Source organism: Stigmatopora argus, chromosome 10 (assembly GCF_051989625.1).
Source record: "Stigmatopora argus isolate UIUO_Sarg chromosome 10, RoL_Sarg_1.0, whole genome shotgun sequence".
Taxonomy (NCBI): domain Eukaryota; kingdom Metazoa; phylum Chordata; class Actinopteri; order Syngnathiformes; family Syngnathidae; genus Stigmatopora; species Stigmatopora argus.
In genome coordinates, this window is record NC_135396.1 from 537420 (window position 1) to 557954 (window position 20535).

Here is a 20535-nt window from a genome sequence, read left to right on the forward strand (position 1 = left end):
CCTGAAATCAACTGTGAGCTCGCTAACGATCTCGTCTCTTGAAGCCTTTGGTCGTTTAGTGGCAGAAAATGCAAAAACCAAGGCCTGTTTTTTATTTATTATTTATTTTTAAAGGAATCTTCCCCCCAAATCGGCTATTCCATAACGTGGAGGTTAGGAGGGTCACCCGCAGGGGCGCAGTGGGTGCTGGTGGTCGATGGGGACGTAGTAGAAGGCCTCCCCGTCGGGGCAGGGGTGGCCCCCGGAGGAGCTGCCGCCATCTTTGCCGTCGTGGTGGCGACCCCCGGAGGAGCCGCCGCCGCCGCTATCGTGGGGGCAGCCCAGGCTCATGTTGCGAGACAGTTGGATCTTGGTTTGAAACCAAACCTCCCGCTCCTGTGAACAAGTCCATTTCGTTTGGTCATTCATGTTAATGCGTGTGCAGTCGATTGGTCGCCCGGAAGGTTATTGATAATTACCATTTAAATCGTTACTCAAATTCCCCAAATACAAACTGTGAATTATTATTTAGTCATACTTAATGCCCTAGTAATTATTAGGCTAAAGAAAAGCTCCACATTTCCCGGACTTGTAGTGTTTTTTGTTGGAGAACTAAGACCCTGACGGACGTCGCTTCTTAAAGGGACAGCGCGTGTACAGACAAACTCTTCTACACTCACACGTGGGCTCAGTGAAACTGCTCATGGCCATTGTTGGCTTTTATTGATGCGTAGACCGTCTTGTTTTACCTTGTTTTGTCGTCGCTTTTTTGGTCGCCCGTTGTTTGGGTCCGGGCGACCAAAAGACCGGCGACCAAAAGACCGCACACGCATGTTAATTCCGTGCAATGCCATGCAATGAATGTCTGGTCTCGAAAAAGCACCTGGTGGTCTTTGATGCACTGGATCTCCATCTTGTCCCCCCCAGCCAGCGGAAGCAGCGCCTTCTGCACTTCGGCCAGCTGCGCAAAAAAACACATGCTCGTTTTTCCTCTTTGACTCGCTCGTGGCATTTCAAATTCTAAGTAGATACTGATTTTTTTCTTTTTTTCCAAGTCCTAGGTTAAAATCATGTAAGGACAGAATGGAAGCGTGTTTGTGCCTTTTGGCATTGGAAATGTATGGGCACATTTGTAGGTATTTTTTCTTCCCCAAAACGGACTTTTTAATGACTAGATAGTTTGAAGGGTGTAAAAACGGTCACCTTGTAAGGCCGCTGACAGGACGGCGTGACGCCGGCGTCCTCCAGCGCTCTGCAAAAGACATGGTGGTGATCACGCCGGCCCAAAACGATAGACGCAATCGCCTCGGCTCACTTTTGCAGGTCAAAGCGTTGTCGGAGTTTCAGGCACGTGCTGAAGTACGCCAACGGAGAGTTGAGACCTTCCACGCAACCGGCGCACGCCCCGTGTTTCTCCCACTCGTCTTTCCTGGCCCAGAAAAAGGGGCAGAAAGAAGAAATGCTTTAACGCTGATGTGCGTTCAATCCATTTAGACTGGGAAGGCCGAATGGACGTCCGTCCCCAGAAATCAACAGTCTTCCGTATTTCTTAGCCCGAACTCACCAGAAACGCAAGCTGGATCGACTTGTCAACAAAGACGGCCATTTTTCTTCTAGCGGCCCCCGAATGTCCTGAAGGATGGACGACGCGTCAAGCGCCGGACAGACAGACAGACGGAGGGAGGGAGGGACGGCAAGCTCACCTGCACGTCAGAGGCGAACATGTTCCAACAACGGCAGCATTGCTGGATCTTCTGCGGCCTGCAAAGACAGACGGCGTCAAGCGTCCGTCTCCACGTCCGAGCCGACGCTCTCGGCGCTTACCACAAGCCGTGGATCAGCCAGCTGTTGACGTCGGGAAGAAGTTTGCAAAGGGAAGTGTCGTCCAGAGACTGGAAAACACACAAAAAAAGTTGATGATTTCAGATTTCGTGAGTATGGACGGCGTTTGACCTCTCATCCAGTTCGACTGGGACTGTCAATGGCTGGCCTTTCCCATTTTTCCCTCCCTCAAAATGCAGTGGTACCTCTATGCCTGGTCTGAATAACTCATCCGGTGCTCGTTAATATTGTTATACACGAAAGAGATGCAAAAAAAAAATGCCATGGCCACCTGGCTTGGTTGCATCACAAAATTTTGACCGCATGACGGGCGAATTATTCGATGGAAATTTCCCCCGTAAGACGAGCATTTTGTATGACGAGCGGTCGTATGACGAGGTACCACTGTGCTTTCATTTTGTGCCACGGAATCGACGGCAATTGACGTCCGATCCATTTGTAACGGTAAGTCACCTGGCAGAAGGCTCCGGGCCACTGCAACGTGAAGACGGCGCATGTCCACGAGCAAAAGGGCTTGTTCTCGCTCTCTGCCGCCGCGCACAGCAGCGTTGATGCGCCCGCCAAGGCCAGTAAACATAGTAGCATCTTCCCAAAAAGTAAGTATATTTAAAATAATGACATTTAAAAAATAATATATACACTTTTATGCATCCATAGCAGACGGATAAAATGGTGGCGACTTACTGTAAGCAAGTGTCCGAGCGGCTGACAGAGCGTTTTCAACTAGCTGGGAAAATGAAACAAGAAGTGTAAAGAGGAAACCTTGTAGTAACTTGTTCCTCTTTTTAAATATAAACCGGGTTAACCTAACCTTAATCCTACAGCTGCATACAGACTGCAAAAAAACAACATTGTAATTGTTGATATCATTTTGTCGAATATAAATTGAAATGTATTCTAATGAAGATTGGTAAAAGGAAAAAAAGTATTATGAATAGTATACATAGATTTTGTGTGTATATTTTGCTGAAAGATCATGGGTGAACTTATTCATTGTAAAAATATATTTTAAAAAAACATTCTAAAGTCTTGAAAATACATCAGCACAATAAATCGTTTTATTTTTTTATAGGAAATTAAATGTACTTATATATTTTTGTTTAGAAGTGTTGATAAAATATTAAGAATATTTTTAATTCGTATTTTAATAAATTTTTTTGGTCATTAATTACGAATAAAAATGTATTTTCTATGTAAATAATCTCCGGCATAGCAAGAGACAGCTATTTTTCTTACTCGTGACCTCCAACCTAGGTCTCGTGTGCAAAAAAACGCGGGGAGCAAAGCCGGAAGTGAAAAAGGATCACAAGAAAAACATCGAGCGCAACAGTTGCCATCGAAAACATGCAAACAAATGGCTATATACTTTATATATATATATTTATACATGTGATATAAACGTGCCCCTAGAAGTTTAGTTCGCATTTGCTGAAAAGAATGCGACTTTGGAGCAGGAAAATGTCAAAGGCTGAACGAGCCGAGTACAACAATGAATTCGCCCTACAACTTAAGGAAAGGTAATTGCTCACACTCAAAGTAGCCACAAATGCATTCATGAATATACAGCATTGTAAGTCAATTCGCACACACTTGACGTAGCAAATCTTAGTTTTATTATAAAAATGTAACTGCACGTAATTACATCTCTTCGCTGTAAAATGCGAAGTTCAACTTTGGCCTTGCATGCCGAGTAACGAACGCGGCCTCTGCTGGTCAAAGTCAGTCATGACAACATTGTTACCTTCTCTTTGCATTTCGTACATTCTTTTTTGTTTATTTGGATTTTTTAACTATAAATTGCTTGTACTTGAATTTGCGAACTTGGTAAACATTACAATCTAAATTTAACCGCCGGAATGCCATCTGCGCATGTGCGTGTTTTGGTTACGCACGTGCGTCCTTGATTAGTAGGTGAAACGGCAAGAGGACTTTGGCTGGCAAAGACATGAATCAACTCCTGGTAAAGCAACTTAAAACTAGTATATTTTGAACATTTTGCTCCATCTTGCCACCGTCGTCGTCGTGGTAGTGCATTCCGTTGGGCTATTCATATCAAATGTTAAAAGTTATAAGGTCAGCTGTGTCATACGAGCTACGCATTCAAATAGATAAATGGACGCCGTTTGTGGACTACCGTGTTTTTTTTTGTTATTTTCTCAACAGCTGTCAGTACAAACTAGACGCAAGTTGTCTGTTCTAGACGTCCAACCCGTTCTTTTACTGCCGTCGACGTCTATCGCTGTCATTCAGTTTCAAAATAATAGTGTAAAGACCAAGACATAATGGGCTGTCGTGAAATATGTTTTTAATTAAGTATATTATTCAGTATTATATATATATATATATATATATATATATATATATATATATATATATATATACACATACATATACATACATATACACATACATATACACATATATACACATATATAGATATTTATACATATATATACACACATATATACATATATATACATACATATATACATGTATATGTATATATATATATACATATACATGTATATATGTATGTATATATATGTATAACATTAAATTCATATATATATATATGTTTATAATTACTTAAACATTAACTGCTCCTGTTCTGTCCGTCCCCTCACCCCAGAAAGTTCGGACTTTGCTGTCCGCCTGGCCGACGGCGTCGTGCCGACGTTTGAGCAACAAAGTCCCGCAAGCCCAGAAACTGTTCCAGGTAAGCGTGACCTGCCGCTGACGGCCGTAGACCTCCAATCCGGGTGAACTCCCTCATCCGTTCAGATGGTTTTGGATGTCCATTGGCCTGTGTGGCACTGAGACGTGATTAAAAACAAAGAAACAATACGAGAACCCGTCGAAAGGCAACTTTTCTCCCTTTAAAAGCCCGTTTCTATGGCAACAGGAGCCCAACGGCCTGCCGGTGCACGTGAAGGGCGGCCCCACTGACGTCCTTCTCTATCGGGCGACCATGGCGCTCACCATCGGAGGTCAAAAACACTTGACGCCGTCAAAACTTTGATTGGCATTAGGGCTGCCACAAACAATCGTTTAGACCACTTTACTCCCCCCCGCCTCTTTTTGGGGGGTTCCTCAAAAATATTTTGAAATCCTGAATCAATAGTTAAAAAATATATAGCATATATATTTATTTTCTAGGGTAAAAAGGGGGATTTGGAAGATTTTTAGATGAATGAATTTGACAGTGGCAGCTCTAATGGACGTGCCCTGTGAAATATCAACACTTGGCTCCACTCCCAGGTGGCGTCTATTCGCTGTACTGGCTGCTGGTGGCTTCCATGCCAAGCAAGAAGGCCTAGACGGGTCGGCACCGGTTGGCACCGGTTGGCACCGGCTCCTTCCTGGACACCTGACTGACATCGTCCGTGAACGTTAGGCTAAACTAGCAAAAATACGGACAGAATGACAATGACGTCCAATAAAAGAAGGAACAAACGTCCCAATAGGTCTCACGTTGTTTGTGCTTTCACTCACAAGAGGGCGCCATTGCTACACAAACAGGTCGCCCTTGATGGTGAATTTATTTTTGACAATTTCCAGCCTGTTAAGTGCTTTAAAATAATATCAGACTATTTTGTACGATTTATTTCTTACAACTTGTGTACTATGACTTAAAACAATGTTTAAAGTGCCCTGTTTTCCCCCCCTTAAGTCATAATGGGTGCATTTAAGGGTTATAATAACACTTGGCCATTCATCTGATATTATTTTTCCTCATATTTAGCCATTTTTTGCCCTCTATATAACGACTTAAGTAACATTTAATATATGATTTGCGGTTAATGGGAGGCTGTGAGTTAAATGAATGTTAATGTTTATGAAGTGTCTTTTGTTTTGTACTAATCAAGCGAGCTCGCTCTCCTCTCCGGCACGAGCGGAAGGTCCGGCAGGAAGTCAAACATTAGTCACTCCCCTCGCCGGGACAGTGGGATTGTACTTCCTGTCACATGACGCGACGTTTAAAGAAACAGGAAGCACCTGTTGGCCATCCTAGAAAGTCCCCGAACATCGTTTTTATAACACTAATAATAATAGATCAATTAAAATACAAAAAAAATCATTCCGACAGTCGAATGATAAAATATTATTAATGTATTTGTAATACATGACTGATCACATGACAAAAAAAATATAATTATAGTATTTTGTTATTTTTAATTAGATTGTTAACTCTAAATCAATATTTAAATACCATAAATTGGTTAAAAAAATAGTTCACTGATATGTTTTGTCAATTTAAGTTTATTTTATTTGTTGGAATAGTATGCAAAAAAAATGTCATGCATTGGCAAAAGTCCAATCTTTGAATAGACATTTTAAAATACACAAAATAATGGGGAAAAAATTGATCTTGTGTGACTAAACTGATTTTGTTGGCTTTAAATCGAAACATTCTGGATACAAAACTCGAAATAGCATGTAATGATTTGAAATGTGCTTCTTTTGCTCATGCTGCTCATTTTTTTTGTTGAAGAAAAGAAAAATGTGGTGAGCAATAACCATTGTGTGTGTGTGTGTGTGTGTGTGGACAGGTGCTGCCCCGCGTTGTTGTAGTCACTCGATGATTGGCGCTTGGCCCCGGTGACCGTCACGGCGAGTCTGCGTTCCCGCCGAGGCCCGGGTCGAAGGTCGGCGGGAGGCGGATGCCGGCAGGAAGGCCGTCAGCCGCCGGATAAGCGGCGGAACCCCAAAGCGGAGGTGAGCCCCGACCCAGCGCTTTTACTACCACTTCTTTATTTATTTATTTATTTTCCCCTCCTGCGGCCACATCAGATTTGAGTAGTTCAATTTCAGTATTTTCTTTGACGTAAATCCATTTTATTGTCTGTGCCAATTGCATTCTGTAGTGGGAATGTATGTTCTGAAATATTTTTAGGATTATTTTGATTTATAAAAAAACGGAATATTCAGGGCTTTTAATCCATTTATAAAAAAAAATCTAAATATGATATCTAAAATGGTCCGTCCGGCCCATGTGAAATCAAGTTGACGTTAAAGCGGCCCGCCAACCAACCCGCGTCGGACACCCTTGCCGTAGCCAATGACAGACGGTTAAAGACATCAAATCAACCGGGAAAGTCCAATGTCCCATTTTAAAGCCAAATCTTTTCTATTTAAAGCACAAAGACGACGTCTAGCTTATTGGCTGTCGATGACGACAATAGATGTCCGACCCGTTTGAACAAGAAAGACTGGCTAGCACGTGTAGCATTTGATTTTGACTTGCGCTTGTCTTTTGTTATTTCCTGCCAGTCAACGGGGCACGTGGTCGTTTTTAGCCAGAAGCGTTTAGTTTCACTGTGAGCCTTGCATGTTTGCAAAGGCAACTTATGTTCCCGTCACCACTTTTACTTTCTTTTCCTTTGAACGCACGCACGCGCGTACGCGGCGGGAATGTGGTGCCGGAGAGTAAAGACACGTGAAAAGAAGGAAGTGAACATGAAAAGAGAACACACACACTCGCACTCACACCTGTCAACACTTGGTCACCCCGCGTCACCTTTGACCCCGAGGAAAACGTTTTCCCAGCTCATCCGCTGACAGCCGCCGCTCAGCGACTGTGTTTTATGAGCGGTTTTTATACGGCCGTTCGTCTGACTTTGATTGTTGTGTGTTCCTGCCGTCGACGCTGATAGAGCCACCAGACTTGCTTTTAAAGATGAACAACTCCTTTTATTCTTTAAAAAAAAAAGACCATATATAGTCTGGCTTTTTTCCCTTTAAAAATGATCATGCATCATAAGGCTTTTTTTTTTTCTTCCTAAAAAGACCACGTATAGTTAGGCTAATTTTGATTAAAAAAAAAAAAGAAGACAATGTATAGTAAGGCTAATTCATACCTGTCAACCTCTGCCGATAACTGCCCTTATAAATGATTATGATTGCCCTTACAAACACTGTACGACTCGTACGGTGTTTGTAAGGTTTTTTGTAAGGGGAATCATAATCATTTATAAGGGCAGTTATCGGCAGAGGTTGACAGGTATGCTAATTTTCTTGTTAAAAAAAAAGACCATGTATAGTAAGCCTATTTTTGTTAAAGAAAAGGTTTTTATTTGTTCAAATATGTTTGGACTGTGCGTGTTTGTACGTGTGTATTTGTCAGAGGCTTGTATTGGACTTTGAATATTGTAAATGACTAAGAAGTAAATATGTACCGAGACCTTTTATTTCCAGTTTACGTGTTCATATCACACACGCGCACGCACATAAAGATACACCGTGAGCGGACATGTGGACACACGTCGCAAATTGTAAGCACGCCATATCGCCGTCATCGCTAGTCAAAGCAAAACAAATTGAGCCGTGAACCCAACGGAATCCGACGTTTGCAAGCACACACTTGACACGCGCCAAGAATGTTGACGACCAATTGCAAGTGGTTTTTCCCTGTAACGGAGGCAATAACAGCTTTAGTTTTTGTACACACACACACGCACAATACGGACGGGTTAACCAAATATGGTCATGTAAGTCAGGTAAACAACTTATTCAGCATTAAAACAAATGTCACATCTAGTGCAGAAGTCTTCGTGCTGGTCAAACCAGGCTTGTGTAGTAAAGCTTTCTTTTAAAATGCACATGTAAGGCTTCTTTTCTTCAAAATGAGCCTATTTGTAAAAAAAAATAGTCGAAATAGAAATAGAAAAAAGCCTTACTATAGTATGTCGTTTTTTAACGAAAAAAGCCTTACTATACTATGTCGATTTTTGAAGAAAAAAACCCTTACTATACTATGTCGGTTTTTTTAAAGCCTTACTATACTATGTTGTTAAAAAAAAGCCATACTATACTATAAGTTTACTTACTATACTGTCGTTTTTTTTTTAAAAAAGCCTTACGAGACTATGTTGTTTTTTTAGGGCGAAAAGCCTTACTATACTATGTCATTTTTTTAAAGAAAAAAGCCTTACTATACTATGTCGTTTTTTAAGTAAAAAAAGCCTTACTATACTATGTTGTTTTTTTAAAGAAAAAAGCCTTACTATACTATGTCGTTTTTTTAGGGGAAAAAAGCCTTACTATACTATGTCGTTTTTTAACTAAAAAAGCCTTACTATACTATGTCGTTTTTTAGGAAAAAAAAGCCTTACTATACTATGTCGTTTTTTAGGAAAAAAAAGCCTTACTATACTATGTCGTTTTTTAAAGAAAAAAGCCTTACTATACTATGTCGTTTTTTAAAAGAAAAAAAGCCTTACTATACTATGTCGTTTTTTAAGTAAAAAAGCCTTACTATACTATGTCGTTTTTTAAGTAAAAAAAGCCTTACTATACTATGTTGTTTTTTTAAAGAAAAAAGCCTTACTATACTATGTCGTTTTTTTAGGGGAAAAAAGCCTTACTATACTATGTCGTTTTTTAACTAAAAAAGCCTTACTATACTATGTCGTTTTTTAGGAAAAAAAAGCCTTACTATACTATGTCGTTTTTTAGGAAAAAAAAGCCTTACTATACTATGTCGTTTTTTAAAGAAAAAAGCCTTACTATACTATGTCGTTTTTTAAAAGAAAAAAAGCCTTACTATACTATGTCGTTTTTTAAGTAAAAAAGCCTTACTATACTATGTCGTTTTTTAAGTAAAAAAAAGCCTTACTATACTATGTCGTTTTTTAAATAAAAAAGCCTTACTATACTATGTCGTTTTTTTTAAAGCCTTACTATACTATGTCGTTTTTTAGGAAAAAAAAAGCCTTACTATACTATGTCATTTTTTAAAGAAAAAAGCCTTACTATACTATGTCGTTTTTTAAAAGAAAAAAGCCTTACTATACTATGTCGTTTTTTAAGTAAAAAAAAGCCTTACTATACTATGTCGTTTTTTAAATAAAAAAGCCTTACTATACTATGTCGTTTTTTAGGAAAAAAAGCCTTACTATACTATGTCGTTTTTTTAAAGAAAAAAGCCTTACTATACTATGTCGTTTTTTTAAAGAAAAAAGCCTTACTATACTATGTCGTTTTTTAAGTAAAAAAAGCCTTACTATTCTATGTTGTTTTTTTAAAGAAAAAAGCCTTACTATACTATGTCGTTTTTTTAGGGGAAAAAAAGCCTTACTATACTATGTCGTTTTTTAGGAAAAAAAGCCTTACTATACTATGTCGTTTTTTAAAGAAAAAAGCCTTACTATACTATGTCGTTTTTTTAAAGAAAAAAGCCTTACTATACTATGTCGTTTTTTAAGTTAAAAAAGCCTTACTATACTATGTCGTTTTTTAAATAAAAAAGCCTTACTATACTATGTCGTTTTTTAAGTAAAAAAAAAGCCTTACTATACTATGTCGTTTTTTAAATAAAAAAGCCTTACTATACTATGTCGTTTTTTAGGAAAAAAAGCCTTACTATACTATGTCGTTTTTTTAAAGAAAAAAGCCTTACTATACTATGTCGTTTTTTAAGTAAAAAAAGCCTTACTATACTATGTTGTTTTTTTAAAGAAAAAAGCCTTACTATACTATGTCGTTTTTTTAGGGGAAAAAAGCCTTACTATACTATGTCGTTTTTTAACTAAAAAAGCCTTACTATACTATGTCGTTTTTTAGGAAAAAAAGCCTTACTATACTATGTCGTTTTTTAAAGAAAAAAGCCTTACTATACTATGTCGTTTTTTAAAAGAAAAAAAGCCTTACTATACTATGTCGTTTTTTAAGTAAAAAAGCCTTACTATACTATGTCGTTTTTTAAATAAAAAAGCCTTACTATACTATGTCGTTTTTTAGGGAAAAAAGCCTTACTATACTATGTCGTTTTTTAAGTAAAAAAAGCCTTACTATACTAGGTTGTTTTTTTAAAGAAAAAAGCCTTACTATACTATGTCGTTTTTTTTAGGGGAAAAAGCCTTACTATACTATGTCGTTTTTTAGGGAAAAAAAGCCTTACTATACTATGTCGTTTTTTAAAGAAAAAAGCCTTACTATACTATGTCATTTTTTTAAAGAAAAAAGCCTTACTATACTATGTCGTTTTTTTTAGGGGAAAAAAGCCTTACTATACTATGTCGTTTTTTAACTAAAAAAGCCTTACTATACTATGTCGTTTTTTAGGAAAAAAAAGCCTTACTATACTATGTCGTTTTTTAGGAAAAAAAAGCCTTACTATACTATGTCGTTTTTTAAAGAAAAAAGCCTTACTATACTATGTCGTTTTTTAAAAGAAAAAAAGCCTTACTATACTATGTCGTTTTTTAAGTAAAAAAAGCCTTACTATTCTATGTTGTTTTTTTTAAAGAAAAAAGCCTTACTATACTATGTCGTTTTTTAGGGGAAAAAAGCCTTACTATACTATGTCGTTTTTTAAAGAAAAAAGCCTTACTATACTATGTCGTTTTTTTAAAGAAAAAAGCCTTACTATACTATGTCGTTTTTTTTAGGGGAAAAAAGCCTTACTATACTATGTCGTTTTTTAACTAAAAAAGCCTTACTATACTATGTCATTTTTTAGGAAAAAAAAGCCTTACTATACTATGTCGTTTTTTAGGGAAAAAAAGCCTTACTATACTACGTGTTTTTTTAAAGAAAAAAGCCTTACTATACTATGTCGTTTTTTAAGTAAAAAAGCCTTACTATACTATGTCGTTTTTTAGGGGAAAAAAGCCTTACTATACTATGTCGGTTTTTAACTAAAAAAGCCTTACTATACTATGTCGTTTTTTAGGAAAAAAAAGCCTTACTATACTATGTCGTTTTTTAAAGAAAAAAGCCTTACTATACTATGTCGTTTTTTAAAAGAAAAAAAGCCTTACTATACTATGTCGTTTTTTAAGTAAAAAAAGCCTTACTATTCTATGTTGTTTTTTTTAAAGAAAAAAGCCTTACTATACTATGTCGTTTTTTAGGGGAAAAAAGCCTTACTATACTATGTCGTTTTTTAAAGAAAAAAGCCTTACTATACTATGTCGTTTTTTTAAAGAAAAAAGCCTTACTATACTATGTCGTTTTTTTTAGGGGAAAAAAGCCTTACTATACTATGTCGTTTTTTAACTAAAAAAGCCTTACTATACTATGTCATTTTTTAGGAAAAAAAAGCCTTACTATACTATGTCGTTTTTTAGGGAAAAAAAGCCTTACTATACTACGTGGTTTTTTAAAGAAAAAAGCCTTACTATACTATGTCGTTTTTTAAGTAAAAAAGCCTTACTATACTATGTCGTTTTTTAGGGGAAAAAAGCCTTACTATACTATGTCGGTTTTTAACTAAAAAAGCCTTACTATACTATGTCGTTTTTTAGGAAAAAAAAGCCTTACTATACTATGTCGTTTTTTAGGGAAAAAAAGCCTTACTATACTATGTCGTTTTTTGGGGAAAAAAAGCCTTACTATACTATGTCGTTTTTTAAAGAAAAAAGCCTTACTATACTATGTCGTTTTTTAAAAGAAAAAAAGCCTTACTATACTATGTCGTTTTTTAAGTAAAAAAGCCTTACTATACTATGTCGTTTTTTAAATAAAAAAGCCTTACTATACTATGTCGTTTTTTAAGTAAAAAAAAGCCTTACTATACTATGTCGTTTTTTAAATAAAAAAGCCTTACTATACTATGTCGTTTTTTAGGAAAAAAAGCCTTACTATACTATGTCGTTTTTTTAAAGAAAAAAGCCTTACTATACTATGTCGTTTTTTAAGTAAAAAAAGCCTTACTATACTATGTTGTTTTTTTAAAGAAAAAAGCCTTACTATACTATGTCATTTTTTTTAGGGGAAAAAAGCCTTACTATACTATGTCGTTTTTTAACTAAAAAAGCCTTACTGTACTATGTCGTTTTTTAGGGAAAAAAAGCCTTACTATACTATGTCGTTTTTTAGGGAAAAAAAGCCTTACTATACTATGTCGTTTTTTAAAGAAAAAAGCCTTACTATACTATGTCGTTTTTTAAAAGAAAAAAAGCCTTACTATACTATGTCGTTTTTTAAGTAAAAAAAGCCTTACTATTCTATGTTGTTTTTTTAAAGAAAAAAGCCTTAGTATACTATGTCGTTTTTTAGGGGAAAAAAGCCTTACTATACTATGTCGTTTTTTAAAGAAAAAAGCCTTACTATACTATGTCGTTTTTTTAAAGAAAAAAGCCTTACTATACTATGTCGTTTTTTTAGGGGGAAAAAAGCCTTACTATACTATGTCGTTTTTTAACTAAAAAAGCCTTACTATACTATGTCATTTTTTAGGAAAAAAAAGCCTTACTATACTATGTCGTTTTTTAGGGAAAAAAAGCCTTACTATACTACGTGGTTTTTTAAAGAAAAAAGCCTTACTATACTATGTCGTTTTTTAAGTAAAAAAGCCTTACTATACTATGTCGTTTTTTAGGGGAAAAAAGCCTTACTATACTATGTCGGTTTTTAACTAAAAAAGCCTTACTATACTATGTCGTTTTTTAGGGAAAAAAAGCCTTACTATACTATGTCGTTTTTTAGGGAAAAAAAGCCTTACTATACTATGTCGTTTTTTAAAGAAAAAAGCCTTACTATACTATGTCGTTTTTTAAAAGAAAAAAAGCCTTACTATACTATGTCGTTTTTTAAGTAAAAAAAGCCTTACTATTCTATGTTGTTTTTTTAAAGAAAAAAGCCTTACTATACTATGTCGTTTTTTAGGGGAAAAAAGCCTTACTATACTATGTCGTTTTTTAAAGAAAAAAGCCTTACTATACTATGTCGTTTTTTTAAAGAAAAAAGCCTTACTATACTATGTCGTTTTTTTAGGGGGAAAAAAGCCTTACTATACTATGTCGTTTTTTAACTAAAAAAGCCTTACTATACTATGTCATTTTTTAGGAAAAAAAAGCCTTACTATACTATGTCGTTTTTTAGGGAAAAAAAGCCTTACTATACTACGTGGTTTTTTAAAGAAAAAAGCCTTACTATACTATGTCGTTTTTTAAGTAAAAAAGCCTTACTATACTATGTCGTTTTTTAGGGGAAAAAAGCCTTACTATACTATGTCGGTTTTTAACTAAAAAAGCCTTACTATACTATGTCGTTTTTTAGGAAAAAAAAGCCTTACTATACTATGTCGTTTTTTAACTAAAAAAGCCTTACTGTACTATGTCGTTTTTTAGGGAAAAAAAGCCTTACTATACTATGTCGTTTTTTAGGGAAAAAAAGCCTTACTATACTATGTCGTTTTTTAAAGAAAAAAGCCTTACTATACTATGTCGTTTTTTAAAAGAAAAAAAGCCTTACTATACTATGTCGTTTTTTAAGTAAAAAAAGCCTTACTATTCTATGTTGTTTTTTTAAAGAAAAAAGCCTTACTATACTATGTCGTTTTTTAGGGGAAAAAAGCCTTACTATACTATGTCGTTTTTTAAAGAAAAAAGCCTTACTATACTATGTCGTTTTTTTAAAGAAAAAAGCCTTACTATACTATGTCGTTTTTTTTAGGGGAAAAAAGCCTTACTATACTATGTCGTTTTTTAACTAAAAAAGCCTTACTATACTATGTCATTTTTTAGGAAAAAAAAGCCTTACTATACTATGTCGTTTTTTAAATAAAAAAGCCTTACTATACTATGTCGTTTTTTAGGAAAAAAAGCCTTACTATACTATGTCGTTTTTTAAAGAAAAAAGCCTTACTATACTATGTCGTTTTTTAAGTAAAAAAAGCCTTACTATACTATGTTGTTTTTTTAAAGAAAAAAGCCTTACTATACTATGTCATTTTTTTTAGGGGAAAAAAGCCTTACTATACTATGTCGTTTTTTAGGAAAAAAAGCCTTACTATACTATGTCGTTTTTTAGGGAAAAAAAGCCTTACTATACTATGTCGTTTTTTAGGAAAAAAAAGCCTTACTATACTATGTCGTTTTTTAAAGAAAAAAGCCTTACTATACTATGTCGTTTTTTAAAAGAAAAAAAGCCTTACTATACTATGTCGTTTTTTAAGTAAAAAAAGCCTTACTATTCTATGTTGTTTTTTTTAAAGAAAAAAGCCTTACTATACTATGTCGTTTTTTAGGGGAAAAAAGCCTTACTATACTATGTCGTTTTTTAAAGAAAAAAGCCTTACTATACTATGTCGTTTTTTTAAAGAAAAAAGCCTTACTATACTATGTCGTTTTTTTTAGGGGAAAAAAGCCTTACTATACTATGTCGTTTTTTAACTAAAAAAGCCTTACTATACTATGTCATTTTTTAGGAAAAAAAAGCCTTACTATACTATGTCGTTTTTTAGGGAAAAAAAGCCTTACTATACTACGTGGTTTTTTAAAGAAAAAAGCCTTACTATACTATGTCGTTTTTTAAGTAAAAAAGCCTTACTATACTATGTCGTTTTTTAGGGGAAAAAAGCCTTACTATACTATGTCGGTTTTTAACTAAAAAAGCCTTACTATACTATGTCGTTTTTTAGGAAAAAAAAGCCTTACTATACTATGTCGTTTTTTAGGGAAAAAAAGCCTTACTATACTATGTCGTTTTTTTGGAAAAAAAAGCCTTACTATACTATGTCGTTTTTTAAAGAAAAAAGCCTTACTATACTATGTCGTTTTTTAAAAGAAAAAAAGCCTTACTATACTATGTCGTTTTTTAAAAGAAAAAAAGCCTTACTATACTATGTCGTTTTTTAAGTAAAAAAGCCTTACTATACTATGTCGTTTTTTAAATAAAAAAGCCTTACTATACTATGTCGTTTTTTAAGTAAAAAAAAAGCCTTACTATACTATGTCGTTTTTTAAATAAAAAAGCCTTACTATACTATGTCGTTTTTTAGGAAAAAAAGCCTTACTATACTATGTCGTTTTTTTAAAGAAAAAAGCCTTACTAAACTATGTCGTTTTTTAAGTAAAAAAAGCCTTACTATACTATGTTGTTTTTTTAAAGAAAAAAGCCTTACTATACTATGTCATTTTTTTTAGGGGAAAAAAGCCTTACTATACTATGTCGTTTTTTAACTAAAAAAGCCTTACTGTACTATGTCGTTTTTTAGGGAAAAAAAGCCTTACTATACTATGTCGTTTTTTAGGGAAAAAAAGCCTTACTATACTATGTCGTTTTTTAAAGAAAAAAGCCTTACTATACTATGTCGTTTTTTAAAAGAAAAAAAGCCTTACTATACTATGTCGTTTTTTAAGTAAAAAAGCCTTACTATACTATGTCGTTTTTTAAATAAAAAAAGCCTTACTATACTATGTCGTTTTTTTAAAGAAAAAAGCCTTACTATACTATGTCGTTTTTTAAGTAAAAAAAGCCTTACTATACTATGTTGTTTTTTTAAAGAAAAAAGCCTTACTATACTATGTCATTTTTTTTAGGGGAAAAAAGCCTTACTATACTATGTCGTTTTTTAACTAAAAAAGCCTTACTGTACTATGTCGTTTTTTAGGGAAAAAAAGCCTTACTATACTATGTCGTTTTTTAGGGAAAAAAAGCCTTACTATACTATGTCGTTTTTTAAAGAAAAAAGCCTTACTATACTATGTCGTTTTTTAAAAGAAAAAAAGCCTTACTATACTATGTCGTTTTTTAAGTAAAAAAAGCCTTACTATTCTATGTTGTTTTTTTAAAGAAAAAAGCCTTACTATACTATGTCGTTTTTTAGGGGAAAAAAGCCTTACTATACTATGTCGTTTTTTAAAGAAAAAAGCCTTACTATACTATGTCGTTTTTTTAAAGAAAAAAGCCTTACTATACTATGTCGTTTTTTTTAGGGGAAAAAAGCCTTACTATACTATGTCGTTTTTTAACTAAAAAAGCCTTACTATACTATGTCATTTTTTAGGAAAAAAAAGCCTTACTATACTATGTCGTTTTTTAGGGAAAAAAAGCCTTACTATACTACGTGGTTTTTTAAAGAAAAAAGCCTTACTATACTATGTCGTTTTTTAAGTAAAAAAGCCTTACTATACTATGTCGTTTTTTAGGGGAAAAAAGCCTTACTATACTATGTCGGTTTTTAACTAAAAAAGCCTTACTATACTATGTCGTTTTTTAGGAAAAAAAAGCCTTACTATACTATGTCGTTTTTTAGGGAAAAAAAGCCTTACTATACTATGTCGTTTTTTTGGAAAAAAAAGCCTTACTATACTATGTCGTTTTTTAAAGAAAAAAGCCTTACTATACTATGTCGTTTTTAAAAAGAAAAAAAGCCTTACTATACTATGTCGTTTTTTAAAAGAAAAAAAGCCTTACTATACTATGTTGTTTTTTAAGTAAAAAAGCCTTACTATACTATGTCGTTTTTTAAATAAAAAAGCCTTACTATACTATGTCGTTTTTTAAGTTAAAAAAAAGCCTTACTATACTATGTCGTTTTTTAAATAAAAAAGCCTTACTATACTATGTCGTTTTTTAGGAAAAAAAGCCTTACTATACTATGTCGTTTTTTTAAAGAAAAAAGCCTTACTATACTATGTCGTTTTTTAAGTAAAAAAAGCCTTACTATACTATGTTGTTTTTTTAAAGAAAAAAGCCTTACTATACTATGTCATTTTTTTTAGGGGAAAAAAGCCTTACTATACTATGTCGTTTTTTAACTAAAAAAGCCTTACTGTACTATGTCGTTTTTTAGGGAAAAAAAGCCTTACTATACTATGTCGTTTTTTAGGGAAAAAAAGCCTTACTATACTATGTCGTTTTTTAAAGAAAAAAGCCTTACTATACTATGTCGTTTTTTAAAAGAAAAAAAGCCTTACCATACTATGTTGTTTTTTTTTAAAGAAAAAAGCCTTACTATACTATGTCGTTTTTTAAGTAAAAAAAGCCTTACTATACTATGTCGTTTTTTTAAGGGGAAAAAAAGCCTTACTATACTATGTCGTTTTTTAGGGAAAAAAAGCCTTACTATACTATGTCGTTTTTTAGGGAAAAAAAGCCTTACTATACTATGTCGTTTTTTAAAGAAAAAAGCCTTACTATACTATGTCGTTTTTTAAAAGAAAAAAAGCCTTACCATACTATGTTGTTTTTTTTTAAAGAAAAAAGCCTTACTATACTATGTCGTTTTTTAAGTAAAAAAAGCCTTACTATACTATGTCGTTTTTTTAAGGGGAAAAAAAGCCTTACTATACTATGTCGTTTTTTAGGAAAAAAAAGCCTTACTATACTATGTCGTTTTTTTAAATAAAAAAGCCTTACTATACTATGTCGTTTTTTAAGTAAAAAAGCCTTACTATACTATGTCGTTTTTTAAATAAAAAAGCCTTACTATACTATGTCGTTTTTTAAGTTAAAAAAAAGCCTTACTATACTATGTCGTTTTTTAAATAAAAAAGCCTTACTATACTATGTCGTTTTTTAGGAAAAAAAGCCTTACTATACTATGTCGTTTTTTTAAAGAAAAAAGCCTTACTATACTATGTCATTTTTTTTAGGGGAAAAAAGCCTTACTATACTATGTCGTTTTTTAACTAAAAAATTCTTACTGTACTATGTCGTTTTTTAGGGAAAAAAAGCCTTACTATACTATGTCGTTTTTTAGGGAAAAAAAGCCTTACTATACTATGTCGTTTTTTAAAGAAAAAAGCCTTACTATACTATGTCGTTTTTTAAAAGAAAAAAAGCCTTACCATACTATGTTGTTTTTTTTTAAAGAAAAAAGCCTTACTATACTATGTCGTTTTTTAAGTAAAAAAAGCCTTACTATACTATGTCGTTTTTTTAAGGGGAAAAAAAGCCTTACTATACTATGTCGTTTTTTAGGGAAAAAAAGCCTTACTATACTATGTCGTTTTTTAAAAGAAAAAAAGCCTTACCATACTATGTCGTTTTTTAAAGAAAAAAGCCTTACTATACTATGTCGTTTTTTAAAAGAAAAAAAGCCTTACCATACTATGTTGTTTTTTTTTAAAGAAAAAAGCCTTACTATACTATGTCGTTTTTTAAGTAAAAAAAGCCTTACTATACTATGTCGTTTTTTTAAGGGGAAAAAAAGCCTTACTATACTATGTCGTTTTTTAGGAAAAAAAAGCCTTACTATACTATGTCGTTTTTTTAAATAAAAAAGCCTTACTATACTATGTTGTTTTTTTTTTAAAGAAAAAAGCCTTACTATACTATGTCGTTTTTTTAGGGGAAAAAAAGCCTTACTATACTATGTCGTTTTTTAGGTAAAAAAAGCCTTACTTTACATGTTTTTTACTAAAAAAGCCCTACTATACATGGTTGTTTTTTTAAAGCCTTATTATACATAATGGTTTTTATTAAGTAAGTCTTAAATTGTTTGGTCACTTTTTTCAGCTCAAAAATGACAATGTGGAAGATACAGGAATCGAACCGACTACCTCCTGCAAGGTAAGCAGACACTCTAACTTGTGAGCTAAGTTCCCAATCCACCTCCTTACTGACTCACTGTTTTCTTTTTCAGCTATAAAATGACAATTTGAAGGATGTGGGAATTGACCCCACTACACTAAGTGACCAACCCACCACTCACTTTGCAATTTATCGCCCAACTGTTTTCCCTACTAATTTTAATTTAGTTTTGAAAGTTGCAGGTTTCGAACCCACTACCTTTGGCATGGTGAACACGCACTCTACTCATTGAGCTAAGTGCCCAACCCACCACCCTACTTTGCAATTTATCGGCCAACTGTTTTCCCCACTAATTTTAAGTCTTTTTTGAAAGGTGCAGGTTTCGAACCCACTACCTTTGGCATGGTGAACACGCACTCTACTCGTTGAGCTAAGTGCCCAACCCACCACCCTACTTCCTTATTTAACACCCAACTGTTTTCCCCACTATTTTCAATTTAGTTTTGAAAGTTGCAGGTTTCGAACCCACTACCTTTGGCATGGTGAACACGCACTCTACTCGTTGAGCTAAGTGCCCAGCCCACCACCCTACTTTGCAATTTAACACCCAACTGTTTTCCCCACTAATTTTAAGTCTTTTTTGAAAGGTGCAGGTTTCGAACCCACTACCTTTGGCATGGTGAACACGCACTCTACTCGTTGAGCTAAGTGCCCAACCCACCACCCTACTTCCTTATTTAACACCCAACTGTTTTCCCCACTATTTTCAATTTAGTTTTGAAAGTTGCAGGTTTCGAACCCACTACCTTTGGCATGGTGAACACGCACTCTACTCGTTGAGCTAAGTGCCCAGCCCACCACCCTACTTTGCAATTTAACACCCAACTGTTTTCCCCACTAATTTTAAGTCTTTTTTGAAAGGTGCAGGTTTCGAACCCACTACCTTTGGCATGGTGAACACGCACTCTACTCGTTGAGCTAAGTGCCCAGCCCACCACCCTACTTTGCAATTTAACACCCAACTGTTTTCCCCACTAATTTTAAGTCTTTTTTGAAAGGTGCAGGTTTCGAACCCACTACCTTTGGCATGGTGAACACGCACTCTACTCGTTGAGCTAAGTGCCCAACCCACCACCCTACTTCCTTATTTAACACCCAACTGTTTTCCCCACTATTTTCAATTTAGTTTTGAAAGTTGCAGGTTTCGAACCCACTACCTTTGGCATGGTGAACACGCACTCTACTCATTGAGCTAAGTGCCCAGCCCACCACCCTACTTTGCAATTTATCGGCCAACTGTTTTCCCCACTAATTTTAAGTCTTTTTTGAAAGGTGCAGGTTTCGAACCCACTACCTTTGGCATGGTGAACACGCACTCTACTCGTTGAGCTAAGTGCCCAACCCACCACCCTACTTCCTTATTTAACACCCAACTGTTTTCCCCACCATTTTTAATTTAGTTTTGAAAGTTGCAGGTTTCGAACCCACTACCTTTGGCATGGTGAACAC

At 34.4% G+C, this 20535-nt stretch overlaps 2 protein-coding genes across 3 annotated transcripts; one reads left to right on the plus strand and one right to left on the minus strand.

The window, feature by feature from the left end:
* Window positions 1-80: 80 nt before the first annotated feature.
* rnaset2l (ribonuclease T2, like) lies at window positions 81-2767 on the minus strand. Of its 2 annotated transcripts, XM_077610677.1 has the most exons (9): window positions 2506-2767; window positions 2275-2406; window positions 1804-1871; window positions 1683-1740; window positions 1544-1611; window positions 1295-1408; window positions 1183-1231; window positions 863-940; window positions 82-375 (listed from the first exon to the last, which is right to left on the minus strand). In XM_077610677.1, exons 2-9 carry the CDS (start codon window positions 2404-2406, stop codon window positions 163-165), a joined length of 780 nt encoding a protein of 259 aa, XP_077466803.1. In that variant the 5' UTR covers window positions 2506-2767; the 3' UTR covers window positions 82-162. The 2 variants fall into 2 exon arrangements, with proteins under 2 accessions (XP_077466804.1, XP_077466803.1); XM_077610678.1 differs by lacking the exon at window positions 2506-2767 and having other exon boundaries at window positions 81-375; window positions 2275-2490.
* Window positions 2768-3619: 852 nt separating this feature from the next.
* Window positions 3620-5282, plus strand: cox7a1 (cytochrome c oxidase subunit 7A1). Its single transcript, XM_077612326.1, has 4 exons — window positions 3620-3781; window positions 4451-4537; window positions 4724-4808; window positions 5080-5282. Exons 1-4 carry the CDS (start codon window positions 3767-3769, stop codon window positions 5136-5138), a joined length of 246 nt encoding a protein of 81 aa, XP_077468452.1. The 5' UTR covers window positions 3620-3766; the 3' UTR covers window positions 5139-5282.
* Window positions 5283-20535: the final 15253 nt, after the last annotated feature.

Excerpts from the sequence above, each read along its gene's own strand:
- rnaset2l (XM_077610678.1), bottom strand. The coding sequence starts at position 2,406 with ATGCTACTATGTTTACTGGCCTTGGCGGGCGCATCAACGCTGCTGTGC. Across the intron at positions 1,612-1,682 it reads TGTTCGCCTCTGACGTGCAG|GACATTCGGGGGCCGCTAGA; the intron begins GTGAGCTTGCCG and ends TCCATCCTTCAG. Across the intron at positions 1,409-1,543 it reads CGATCCAGCTTGCGTTTCTG|GAAAGACGAGTGGGAGAAAC; the intron begins GTGAGTTCGGGC and ends TTTCTGGGCCAG.
- cox7a1 (XM_077612326.1), top strand. Across the intron at positions 4,538-4,723 it reads AAGCCCAGAAACTGTTCCAG|GAGCCCAACGGCCTGCCGGT; the intron begins GTAAGCGTGACC and ends CTATGGCAACAG. Across the intron at positions 4,809-5,079 it reads CATGGCGCTCACCATCGGAG|GTGGCGTCTATTCGCTGTAC; the intron begins GTCAAAAACACT and ends CTCCACTCCCAG.